The sequence below is a fragment of the Paralichthys olivaceus genome, chromosome 9 (assembly GCF_024713975.1).
Source record: "Paralichthys olivaceus isolate ysfri-2021 chromosome 9, ASM2471397v2, whole genome shotgun sequence".
NCBI lineage: Eukaryota > Metazoa > Chordata > Actinopteri > Pleuronectiformes > Paralichthyidae > Paralichthys > Paralichthys olivaceus.
In genome coordinates, this window is record NC_091101.1 from 25,852,918 (window position 1) to 25,866,222 (window position 13,305).

A 13,305-nucleotide genomic window follows, 5' to 3' on the forward strand; every position below is an offset into this window, starting at 1 on the left:
CGATAGTAAATACAGGACCACCTGAGAGAGTATGAATTATGGATCTTAGAGCAAAGAGAAAACTTCATCTGGGTATTGATCTTCCTCTCGGGCTCTGGTGAGTACAGAGCCTGGCTGGCAGCCTGGTTCACCGTCCACCAGAATGGTTGCTCAGTATGTGAGGAGAGTGATTGAGGAAAGGAAAGGATATAAAAAGTTGTGTGTTTTCTTGAATCTATAACGGACTCTTAGGGGCTCGCTCACTTAAAAAAGCAAAGTTATTTAAACCTGTGGTCATGTGGTTCTTTCTTTGTGCCATCAGAGAGTCTATTCAAATTCAAGAATTCTAAATATGTATTTCTGCAGAAATTAAAGTTGTATTTACTGTTTTCAACTTCAGTGATCGTGGTGTGGAGCCGCAGTTTTGAGATCCAGCATCTTAACATTGGATAAACTCAACACTGCCTCCGTGCACCTCCACATGTGTAAAGCATGTTAATTATTATGTACGTGCACTATTGTTCTATATGTTATGTGTGAATTTAAACATTTTTTCTGATTGGCTCAGTAAAACATACCTTACCTGTAAATCACTCTCCTCCCTCAGCACATCAATTGTAAAGTGAAACAACTGATCATCTGTCGTGAATTCTAGAAGTCTGGCTTTTGTTCCGAAACAGTTAACGACTGAAAGAGAAACTTGGGAACTAAAAAGGTTATTAAACATTAATGGTTTAATCATTGCTATTGATTCCAGGCCTCTCAACCCTGGGACGTATATTGTGGTCGTTCAGTGTTGTGTGGCTGTAAAAACCTGAATTATAGCTCTCGATTAGGAAAGCGGAGTCGGAGGAGTAGATTTCTGGGTGAATTGCTCTGATGAAATGTGGCTTTAAGGACTGCACGGGTTCCTTCATGGGTTTGTGAGCCCGGGGGTGATGGTCCCTGTCGCTCTGCAGCACACTCATGCAGTGGCGCTAATTGCCCTGCAGCGTCGTTTCATCCGCAGCAAACCTGATGATGACAAATTAGCTCGCCGTCGGGGGCGGGGGGGAGAAATGTTTCCCTGAACACACTGGGGAGCCGGGTTAAGGTCACACTGTCCATTGAGGGGGCTTCCTTGTTTTGACACAGTCAGACACACAACACATGTGTCTGAATTATGCATAGATGTGTGTTTTCTTACACATAAAGGGCAAGTGTACTCATATGGAGGTTACACACACACACACACACACACACACACACACACACACACAATCTAAGCATCAGTTGAAACTACATTTTACAGTTCTGCAGAAAACTTTATCTTGAACTCTTTAACTCTTTTGCAGCGATACGACATGAAGGCGTCAGACCATGAATGTGTTTTGAAGATTGCATGATAATTTAATTCTGGACCAGATGATTGAGCGACCAACCAAACGACTGGGATCCAGGGACATGAGGTGATTTTACTGAACCGGAGAGGAACGACAGATGATAAATAAAAAGGAGAGGTAGAGCATTTAGTCTTTCACCCACCAGTGTCTTTACCCTTCACATGTTCCATCCATCCTTCCATCCCCCTCGTCCGCCTCTGTCTGTCCTCTACTCGTCCCTCCTGCTCTGTTTTTGTTTCCCTTTTACTTGAAGTGAATTTCTAATTTGATTAATCTTCCTCTCCTCTTACCCATCCTCCTCCACTCGTTTACTCCCCTCCTTTCTCTTTCATCTCTCCAGCTTTCAATTCTATCACCACAAAACCACACACTCCTTCTCTTTCCTCCCCTTGACCGTCTCATTCCTCCGCTCCCTCCCTCCGTCCATTAGAGGCCAACCGACAGATTTGCACGACAGACAAAGGTGAGCAATTCAAGTCTAAGTGCTCAAACGGCCCCAGTCCTCGTGTTGTGCGTTCAGTCGCTCATTACTTCATTCAGTCCGTCCGTGGGCTGCGCCTTTGTGCCAAAGAGGTTTTAATACACAAAGGCTCTGGATCTGAAGAGGCGGAGATATGGTGGCATTATGGGTAAATAGCAGCTCCTACAAAAACGCTTTAACAGACGCACAAACAGACAAACACTCGGCAGCGGAGAGTTACCGTGGATACGATTTGATTGATGGTGTAGATTTGGTCGAAGCTGAGTGAAGAGAATGACAATTCTCAGACGACAACAGTGAGAGCGAAACCTGCGATTACGTATAACTGAGCAACTTTAGGCTGAGTGAAGCTTTGGAAGAGCGATAACAAGGATGTACGAGCAAAATCAAACACGACCACATGCTGCATTTTCTGTATTTTCTGACGGAGCAAACTGGGCACAGACAAATCTGTAGCCACTGAACCCTTCACCACTGGAGCAGCGAGCGAGATTTACACAGAGATGGAGAGAATGTAAGAAGAAGAGAAAAACAGAATGAAGTGACAGGATTCTATTAAAGATTAAACCGTTTTTAGTAAAAGACAACCTGACAGAAATTTAATTATATTTGCAGCCAAAATTATCTGTTGGACAATTTTCTTTTTGATTTTCATTTTGCACCTAAACAAATAACTTCACAAAACTGAAATAGAGTTTTAGGGGGAATTATAAATAATAATAATAACTAACCCTAACCCTCATCATTATTTGCACGGCACTTTTAAAACAACAAAACCATGGAGCTCATTTAACTAATGGACGACCTCCACTGTGTAATTATAAGACTCACGAGCGTTGGGTGAAAACTCAGCCACATCGATCAGACGTTTGGACGGTTTCCTGGTTACGCCACAGTTCTGCCGAAGTGCTCTCGAGCGTTAGAAACTGTGTCTGTGTCGTTGTCTCTGGTCAACTAATCAACCTGCCTGTGGCTTCCTGTTATTGCAGCGTCCTCGCCGTCCTCACCTCGCCTGCACAGGAAATGAAACGCCAAGCTCCGCCCGCCTGGTCTGGACCACTTCACGCAGATATTCCCGAGATTATCTCAATATTATCTTTCATTTGATTTTCTTTATGAGAAAAAGGCGAAGTTCACACGTTTGATTTCCCCCGTAATGTCAGAAAAGGAAGGAAGTGCATTTTGGGAACAAAATAAATATTTTGATGGCGTCGACAAGAAAATGGGATTCGTCTCCGAAGTTACATCTCATATGAAAATAACAAATTCTAGGATTGTAAAGCAATAGTTAATTTATATTAACCTCAAGGTGCGACATCCTCTGTTCTTAAACCTCAACAAGTAAAACTGCCAAACACAAACCTCCGAGTTCAACTAGAGCTTCTTTAGACCAGTTGACGGCTCAGATGAAAACTCAGGGATTCACCAAAGTCATTTGGACTCAATGAAAGTTTCTGAAACAAACAACCTCATGATTCATAGTCGCTGCAGAGAACTTCAGGTCTGTGGCTCCACCGCTGATTAATTCAACACAACATGGAAACGCTGATGAATCCGATTTCTAATTAAACAACCAGTAAATGCAATCTGTGGCCTGTGGCTATAATCTATAGCTCAGTCTGCACCGCTGGAACAGTCAGAGGGTGTTTAACAACTAATGATATTAGTGTGTGTGTGTGTGTGTGTGTGTCGGGGTAAATTAAAGAAAAGTATGAGTGAAGTTAAATTGGACGGAAAGACTTTGTGTGCCCATTAATCGTAAATGAGACCAGTCCGGTTTATATTCTGTTTATATTCTGTTTTCCTGGACCCTAAGACGACTTCCCTCCCAAACAAATTCAAACAAGGCCTTAAAGTTTACTTTACATGTTCTCGCTCACATACTGGTGAGGTATGGTTTTCTAGTCGTATTCGTTAGGTACTCTCTAGATTTTATTTGGAACTGAACACACAAAAACTTCAGTCCTCTACATGCGTCAGATCCTTCAGGACCTGTGAATATTCGTTCTCTCTTGGCCGTTGTCCCGTCCTTCCACCGAGTTTAGAGGTAAAAACATTTACCTGAGTAACACTTCGTTTTAAAATCAATAAAACAATACACACATATAATAAAGGTCGTTGCAGGGTTGTTGTTACACGCCCACCTTAACACAACACCCGTCAACGTCAGGACACTGGATCTCAAAATGTCCTCAATGTCCTGCGAGACGAAAACCACAAATCAAACCTCATCTGTGTGTGTGTGTGTGTGTGTGTGTGTGTGTGTGTGTCCTTCCCCTCGGTGCATGTGTGTGTTTGTTGGTGTGTGCGGCTGCTTGTATACATATATTCAGGGAGGACCAGCTGAGTCCCAGTGAAATAAATGCCAGCCTGTTCCAGAAGAAAAGGTCACAGCACTAGACCGAACCTCCACGGGAGGTAAATTACAACACTTCAACCTGGAATGGATGGATGGAGGGGGGACGGGGGGGCAGTAGAAAGTAATTGGAGGCTGTGCGATGAAGGGATACGAGGAAAGAGGGATAGAGAGAGGCGCTGAAATAAATGGTGAGATCCCAGAGTGCACTGCTCAACGTGAGGATGAAGAAAGGATGGATGGAAAATGAAAAAAAAAATAAAGTCGGACCCAAATGGAGAAAGACGGGGGAGAAAAAATTGCAAGAAGCGTGTGGTGGAGAAATTGGAAAAGAGAGAGAGAGAGAGAGAGAGAGAGAGATGGACGACAGAAAAGTGAAACCTGACCAGCAGGGGGCGACTCCACTGGTAGATTCTCACTCGCTCTATAACGTCAGGGGTGTCGCCCACTAAACATCATATCTACGTCGTTTCTACTCTTCCGATAACGTCATGTTCTCTGTGGAGTGAATCTGAAGATGAGGCTTGATTTAAGGAGCCATTGACCTCTGGCCCCTGGAGGCCCCCCCCCCCCACTTACTCACTCACTCACTCCAACAGTCATCCTGTTTTGTGTGGCTCTCTCTGGGTCCAGCCCGGCGTCACTCAGTGTACAGGTCACCTGGGACGCCCATGAAAACCAGGACGGATGAGGAAGAACACGGGGAAATAAAACTTTCTATTATTTCTGTTCTGTTTTTTAAAGAGACAGAAATCATTCTTCATTGAAAGAGTCAAATCATTTTTAGAATGATTTCTCACTGGAGGCAGCAGCTGCAGTCTTCACCTCCGACGACATAATGTTTGAACCACGGGGACGTTCACTCGAGGATATCGCCGTAGCAACCAAAGAACTGGTTCTTTCATTTTGTTTGTTTTTAAAGAACCGTTGCTTCTCGCTGCCTCTCGCTGCTTCATTTTCCAACGTAGAGGAGGAGACGGTCATCGTACTCACCACCTAACGCTTGCTTCATCACAAAATCCATGATTCCAGCTGATCGGTACAGTTGTGGTTCTCAGAGCCGAAGAGAGCTGAGCATGTAGCCACCAGGCCGGAGATCTTCCTCTTCCTCTGTCGTGATGCGGAGCGTCTTCTGCGACTCTGCTGCACCTGAGAGACAAGAGAGTTATAATAATATGACTAAGTGATTAAAACTATAATCATGTGAAGACTCATTGCTGTTGTAACCACTCAGTCGCCTCGCCTGCTTTAAGGAAGTGTTTCCTGTACGTAACAGAGACTCTCAATAAATCGACAGATCTCCGGAGGAACATGTGGTATTGGACGGAGGTAGCGGATCACGCTGAGGTTAAAACAACAGATAATAGGATCTTCTTAACACGCTTTACCCCCGTGACAGGAATCCTGTTGTAGCACTTGAATCAATACCGAGGCCTGGTCCCTCGTCTGCCTGTAACTCAAGAGCAGCGGATCGATCGCCTTCTGTTTCCAACGGCCCATAAATGTTTCATGACAAAATGAAATGATTGTGTTTCTCTAACATGCATGACCCACACGTGTTCTGTATGTCCAGAGAAATCAGCTTGTGTGCGCTCTTATATCCTCTCTGCAGCAAATCCAAGTCACATCCATATTGGCTCATCAATATTTCATAAAGTCCGACAGTCACTTCCTCCCTGTGAAGAGAATCTCCGCATGTCATCGTACTTCCTGCTTCCACATCCACGTAAAACACTGGATTTGAAATGTACAAAACACATAGACTGACATGATCGCCCCCTGATGGCTGGCTGCAGTATAAACCCTGCCCCTCCTCCATGTTAGCAGATGAGACATGGACCAAACTACTTAAATATTCAAACATCAGCCAAACTGCACCTCACTGGTCCCGTTAAAAGTTACACAAGTCACACTCTTGTCAGATTTAACTTAATACCGCAACTCTTTATGCTAATTTTCAGGATATTTTATATATCGGGAGGAAGCGGAGAAGCGTCGTACATCTTCATCTACAGTTTGTGGTTGAGTGTGGTTATTGGTTTATATGCACTGTGCCTCTGTATACACTCAGTGTCCCTCTGATAAACTCTTCTCCTGCACCGCTGTCAGATGAAATCTTCCACATTTATTGCAGCCGGCGAACCAGAACAGCATTTCCATTTTCGAGGCACATCCCTCCCACTCTCCTCCCACCGAGCGTCCCGGTGTCATTTCGCTACACGCCAATATTTGGCGGCGGTGAACAGAGCCGGGATGAGATGGGGACGGGGACGGACGGCAGATTGAGCTGCGCAGCTTATTCTGAGAGGACGACAGGGGAGACGAGGCCCGAGCGGGACGACGATCCATTTGTAACTGTGACCGAGCGCTTCAGGGGGTGAAGCACCTCATTTCCAACACACACACACACACACACACACACACAAGATCTCATTAACAGCACAAATGTTTTCTGATGCGTAATACGAGAAACACAAACGCTACACACTTCATCTTGTGTGGGCGGAGTGAACTGTGTGTTTGTCAAATGTGAGTTTTCTACATCTACACATAAGCTGATACTGGAAGTTAGATGTAATAAACTAGATTAAACTTAAAGATGATAAATCTAAATCTTTTTATTCCCACAAACGATGTGAAAACATTCGTTATGTTTGCAAGTTTGAGGAAAATCATGTTAAATAATTTAAAGCTACAAAATAAACTTGGAACAGAAACGAAGAGACAGAACGTCTCTGTCCTCTCTTGATAAGGGAGCGGAGGAGGCGTCTCTTCTTTTCTCACATTTCTCTTTGTAAACATCCCAGCATTCACTCCGAGGGGTCAGAGGTCACGGTCACACTCCTCATTTAGCTGTTACATGTTTGAGATGACAAACGAAAAGAAAGCAACAGAGAACATGTGAAAGAAGGGGTTTTCTTTCAGATGCATTTAGAGGCAAGGTTGTATTCCACTGTGTGTGTCTGTGTGTGTGTGTGTGTGTGTGTGTGTGTGTGTGTGTGTGTGTGTGTGTGTGTGGGGCCTGGCAGCAGAACATTTCTGTTATCATTACAGAAACAGACTCAAGGACACGCTAATGGAATAAAGGAAATATTCTGCCATCTGGAAGAGAATGAAACACACACACACAGAAACACACTCCTGACACTAAGAGTCACAATCCGTGAAAACAAATCCTCAATTATCAGAAATCAGTGAATCTGCAGCCTTGACTCTTTTTCTGAATTTGTTCCTCTTCACTTTCAGATCACGTGCTGGAGCTTTTCTCTTCAAATAAAGGAAGCGTCACGAGTTTTATTCAAATGTTTCGTTTTAGCTTGAGCATTGAATTTTGTTTTGAATTCACCAGAGAAGAAAAACGCTCAGCATCAACCTTGAAGCTTCACTTTTAAACCTTCACGTTATCATTCGTTTCCTCCTTTAACCTGGTTCCTGTTTTTTTCTGCTCCGACCGGCAGCAACAGCTTGTTTTATGTCCCCGTCAGTCGTCTGTCTCTCGCTCTGTTTGACGTCTGTTATCTCTCCGTCCTTTCTCTCTTACTAATTATCCACCTTCCTCTTTTTATTGCTGCTTTAGCTCTCGTTCTTTTCTCCGTGTACAAAGCAGCCACACAATACAAGCCCAACTACACACACACACACACGCACACACACGCGCACACACACACACACACACACACACCCTTTTCTACAACATGTGACAATGAACTGTTTTCACTCTTGTGTCACGAAGGATTTTTTCAGACATTAGCTCCGGAAAATGTAAAATAAAGTAATGTTTTTACATATTTAAGGTTTTTTGAGGTTCAGATCATCAGAAATTAAATTTCTCATCAACCCTGAATTAAAGATTTTCGATTTACTCACTTGATCACTTGTACTGAACTTCAGGACGACAAACTACGCTCTCATTTATTTTATTTGATGGTGAAAATGATTTTAATATATTTAAACATTTTCTTTTGAATGTCATCTTGTTATTGGTTTGAGTTTAAATTCGGACTCATGTCTTGATTCACCGTGAGGAAGCAGAAATATTTCTGTCGACACTGATGACTTTCTTTCATCATTAAAAAATAAATAAAGTGAGCGTGATGGATTTTAAGAGCAGCCCCCCCCCCCCCCCCCGGTATCATCACATCAACGTCTCTGACATCATGGAAACCACCATCTCCTCGGAAAGTGCTTCATCTTAGACAGACGGGAATAATTCATCACGTCGTCGCTACCTGTCTCCGCTTACATCTGGATCCAGGAAGCTGGTTACGTAAGAGCTTATCAGTGGACCGGTGGCGTCGGCCTGGAAGCAGAAGCCGCTCGCCACCACACTGAACTTCCTCCATTCTGGTGATAACAGTGGAGAAGCTTTAAAACCTTACGTAACCCCTCCCATTCACAAAGGGCCAAATATACTGACAGCACCCAAGGGCAACCCCTCCACCCCCACCCCTCTGCTCCCATCCCCCAGCACCCAACCTTCCATCCTCCACCACCCTTTCTTCTTCTTCTTCTTCTCTTTTTTAATTTCATAATCCAGGCGCTGGCAGCGGTGCGTGATGTGGGATAATGTTATCAGGGCCGGGCAGGACGGCGCGCTGATCCTATCCAGTTAATTGGAAGTTGTTTCCGAGTTTCACGGCCGGAGACGGGTAATGAGAGCAGGCGAAGGAAATGTGTTCGAGGGAGGGAAAGAAAGAAAGAAAGAAAGAAAGACAGAGAGAGAGAGAGAGAGAGAGAGATTAAAGCTTTAAATGTGTGTGATTTCAGAGATGACAGGTCCATTACAGGAGGAGCAGCGAACACTGGATCCAATAGGTTATGTTGCCTTTTTAAAATGATGAAGGAAAAACTTATATATTTCTTATTTTGATGAAAATCACATGAACAAAACAAATGTAGTGGTTCGCCTCTAGCTCCTGCTATGTTGCCTCTCAGCTTCATAAAGTTTCATTTCTTTAAAAGGCTCAGTGTCGATTCTAACATCCAACCAGGAGGAACTGCTGCATTTAACACTACAGCACCTCGATCTCAAGTTTCAGGTTAAATTATGGTCGAATCAGAGTCAAATAATTGGGTGGGGTTGACATGTGATTGACAGCTAGCACCGTCCAATGGGTGCAGGTGGCAGTCCGTTAAATATGGTTGATTCTGATTTCAAAAAAACCAAGATGGCGAAGGAGAAAACAAAACAGATCAGTTTGGTCCTTTAAGAAAGTTCCTCGAGGTCAAAGGTCATCGACCCTGAAGCCGTTTGTTCTCACTTCCTGATCCTCACGCTTCAGAATGAATCCTCACGCTGCATTAACTGTCTGTTTCATGGTTCATGCTCCCAACATATGAGTCAACATGCAAAACTTCACTTCCACCCAAACAGCTAATGGTGCATTGATGTGGTGTCGGGGATAATTCGAGAAACGAGTTCCAGGCTGGAGAGATGACGTGACGAGATGTTGGCATCATACACGCATCAGCGTGGCGGACTCTAAATTCACGCGCTGCGTATCAACGGTCAGTTTGTAAAAGCAGGCGATCAAGTCACGTTCAACAATACAACACACGTCTTCCACGACTTTAAAGCACCTGAACAAACCAAAGTCAGAAGAAAACCGAACTATCCGAGGAGCACCTGAACGCAGCTTTAGTTCAGGTTTGGTTTCTATCGTCACACGAAGACTAACGTCCAATTCTTTGGAGAATCAGTTGCAGAAGATAAATCACAGGTAAAACGACCCTGTCCCCTTTAACCAGAGGTCGGTCACACACACACACACACACACACACACAGCGCCCCCAGCGAGCCTTTCGCCCTCTGCTTGATGAGCTGACCCTCGGGACACTCGGCCGGACCTGAACGGGTAAATCAATACAACGAGCTGGATGAATGAACCACGACGGATCCGTGACAGGAGCAGTTTTCACACCAGGTCAGTGCGACTCCATCAGAGCTCCGTCTCCATCCGTCAGCGAACAGGAAGCAGAGACGCTTTACAGGACGACAGGTATTACAATGTTCTGGATCAGCTGGTTCAAGAAGAAGAAGAAGAAACTAAAACCAAAGATTCAGAGGTTTGTTCTGATCAAAACACCTAAAGCAGCTTTCACTGAGCGGCAGCGCCCTCTACAAAACAAACTGAGCTGAAACACAACTGAACGCTGGGTATTACCCATGATCCTCTGCTTCCTGAACCAGAAGAGCTGCTGCTGTAACAAAACGCAAGAAAAGGTTGGAGTGAAGTTGGACTTTGTCTCTTCACATCTGAAGATGCAGACGTCCAACGCGTATTAGAAACATCATCAACACGTCCACCTTCCTGAGGCGCTGACAGGAAACGTTCCAGAAACTGATACCCATCCTCACATTCAGCCCGATCCACAAGTTCAGGAAAAAGTGACTGTGACGGTTGAAGCTGTGACTCTCGGTCACGTCTCCTCACAGGAGGTCGAACCCACTCACCAGAGTTCCAGAGGACAGACGCTCAGGGAGCGGAGGAGGAAACTTTCTCCTCAGAAGGTTTGTTCCTGCATCACCTCGCCTACGTCACTTTCTCGTTTCTCCACAGTTCACACGTGAATAAATAAAGTCTCTCACACACGCGTAGTGAAAACATGTGGACAAACATCCTCCATCTTGTTTCCCGAGGCTGAAATCCTGCAGCTCTTTGTGCGGAATTCATGATGCAAAAGTCACCAAAGATAGAAAACACATTTCCGAGACCCTGGCGAATGAATTAATGATGAGCTGCTCACGCCGGGGCCTCGCTCTCAGATCTGCCGGGCAGCGCCGGGGCCATTATTTATTCATGTGACTTAGTCGCTGATAAATTATTCCCTCAGCATAGACTGCGAGGCAGAGGAGGGATACATGACTGCACTTCATCTCTCTTCTTTGAAAGTGACCGAACCGACTCGCACGTTCGACTCCTGCAGAATTATGTCACACATTTAAAAAATACATATTTTGGTTTATTTGAGCACTTGCTCGAGACCCTCTGGAGAATCCAGATGTTGATGAGATGTGTGGTGGATTTATTTGTCTGCCTTTTCTTTCAGCTGCTTATTTCTTTGGTCATTTGTCTCTTTCTCTAACTTTGTATTACACCTCTTGGCGTTTTGTTGATTTGGTTAATCTTCCTGTTTTTACTCTGCGGTGACGGATGGTTTCTTTGGTTCGGTTTCGATGTTTGATTTGATTTCTGAAGAGAAAGAATTAGCTCATGAAGCATCGTGTGTTTTTGGGTTATTGTTGTTTTTTTAACATTTAAATATAAATGAGAAATGAGAGGAACCAGTTTCCCCTTGAGATTCCATATTCATTCATTCTTAGCCACGTTCTGTAAATGAATAACCAACCCTGTCTTTTCTCAAATTACATGATGGACAATGTGTTTTCTCCTTGAATCAATAAAATGCTATATTAAATTATGTTGCACTGACATGCTCTGGATTATTTAAAATCTATTCATTTCAGATTAAAAGATAAAATCGAAGCAAACGTTGAATCCTTTTAATTCAGTGGTCCTAAGAAAAAGTTAGAAGGGATCTGAGCACACAGGCGGATCTCGACCTACGACTGTAGGTGATGATGATGATGATGGAGAAGAAGCGATGAGATGAAGAGGAAAAGAGAAAGTGAGCGACAGAGCTGCAGCTGAAACCCTCTGTGTTGAATATGATGTAATTAATGGAGCGATTAGCTGCTCCGGTACGTAGCGTTCACTCTGCCATCTGTTCACATGACAAACACTGAAATCAATACGAGTCCCAGAGCTGCGCCGCTGCTCAGCCAATAAACAAAGCATCCAGCCAACCTGCGGAAAACAAGCCCCGGAATCCTCATGTTTATATTTGTGTCGGTCACCTGATCCTGCTTCAGTCTCTCCGTTTACCTTCAGACTCACTGTCGCATTAAAGACAGATCGACATGAAGGTGTCAATCAAAGAAATCAAGGCTCCAGTGAAGATAAACACCCGGTTAAGTTTCTTTTTAATTCAAATTTCATCTTTGTCTTAATTATGTTCCTGCTTGTTCAGATTGAATGCAACATTTAAACCTGTAATGTACAAATAAAACTTCCCCCACGCTCCGAGCGGTCAGTCACGTGGATTTGTCTCTTTGTGGTCATTTCGTTGTTTATCTCACTTGAGTGTTTTCGGTCTCTGTTATAAATCTGTCTCCTTCTTTGTTTCAGGTGAAGCACAGCCACCCCTGACCTCACCGGGCCCCGGGGCCTCGTGAGCCTTTTAACTAAACCATTCAAGCATTCGGACGATCTATCGATCCATCAACCAATTAATCAATCAATCAGGAGCAAGGGGCGGAGCAAGGGGCGGAGCAAGGGGCGGGGCGTCTGGACATCGTGAATAATTCTTTTACATTCACACAGAAACATGAAACAGCTGCTTTAAACCTAAACTTTAAATAAAGACTTTATATAAGTGGAAGTTACTGAAAGAAGACCCACAGTGTGCTTCACATGTTTTCATCTTAACATGAAGCCTCATCAGACAGACAACGTTCAAACGATGTCGGGTTTAAAATATTTACTGAGTGTTACTGGAACTGCAGGTTCAATTCTACAAATCCACAAGTCTGCTCTCATGTGAAGGAGCATCTCATCGCCGAGCGAAAGTCAAACTTCAAGACGAAGCTCAAAGTTCATGACGCACAGAGACAAAGAAACAAACGAGCGGAGTGAGGAGAAAATAATAATAATTAACGTTTAGTATAAAAGCAGCTGATTCTAACAGCTGGTGACATTTTCTGAGCAAACTCATTCAACCGGACGACAAAAGATTCAAAAAGACAAAAGATCCTGCGACACGTTCTCCACGAACAGAGACGCTGACATTTAATCATCTGCTGATATTTTACTATTTACATTGATCCTGAATGTCACCATCCATCCATCACTCCCTCCCTCCATCCATCATCTCCATTTAGCAGTTCCATCCTATCCTCTTTCTCCATCCATCCATTCATCCATCGCCTAATTCATATTTCTTCCATCCATCCATCTCCATTGAGCTATTCTATCCTTTTCTCCTTTCCTCCATTGATCCATTCAGTTTACTTCAAATATATCTCTTTCCTTTTTTCAAACTATCCA

At 43.9% G+C, this 13,305-nt stretch overlaps 1 protein-coding gene across 1 annotated transcript in view; it reads right to left on the minus strand.

Annotated features, from left to right (window-relative positions):
* Positions 1–13,305, minus strand: part of LOC109640038 (complexin-2) — a 29,636-nt gene that overhangs the window by 6,779 nt on the left and 9,552 nt on the right. The window contains exon 2 of the mRNA XM_069531953.1: positions 5,192–5,347. Within this exon, the coding sequence (XP_069388054.1) occupies positions 5,192–5,222 (31 nt within the window). The 5' untranslated portion in view covers positions 5,223–5,347. The remainder of the gene's footprint in view (positions 1–5,191; positions 5,348–13,305) is intronic.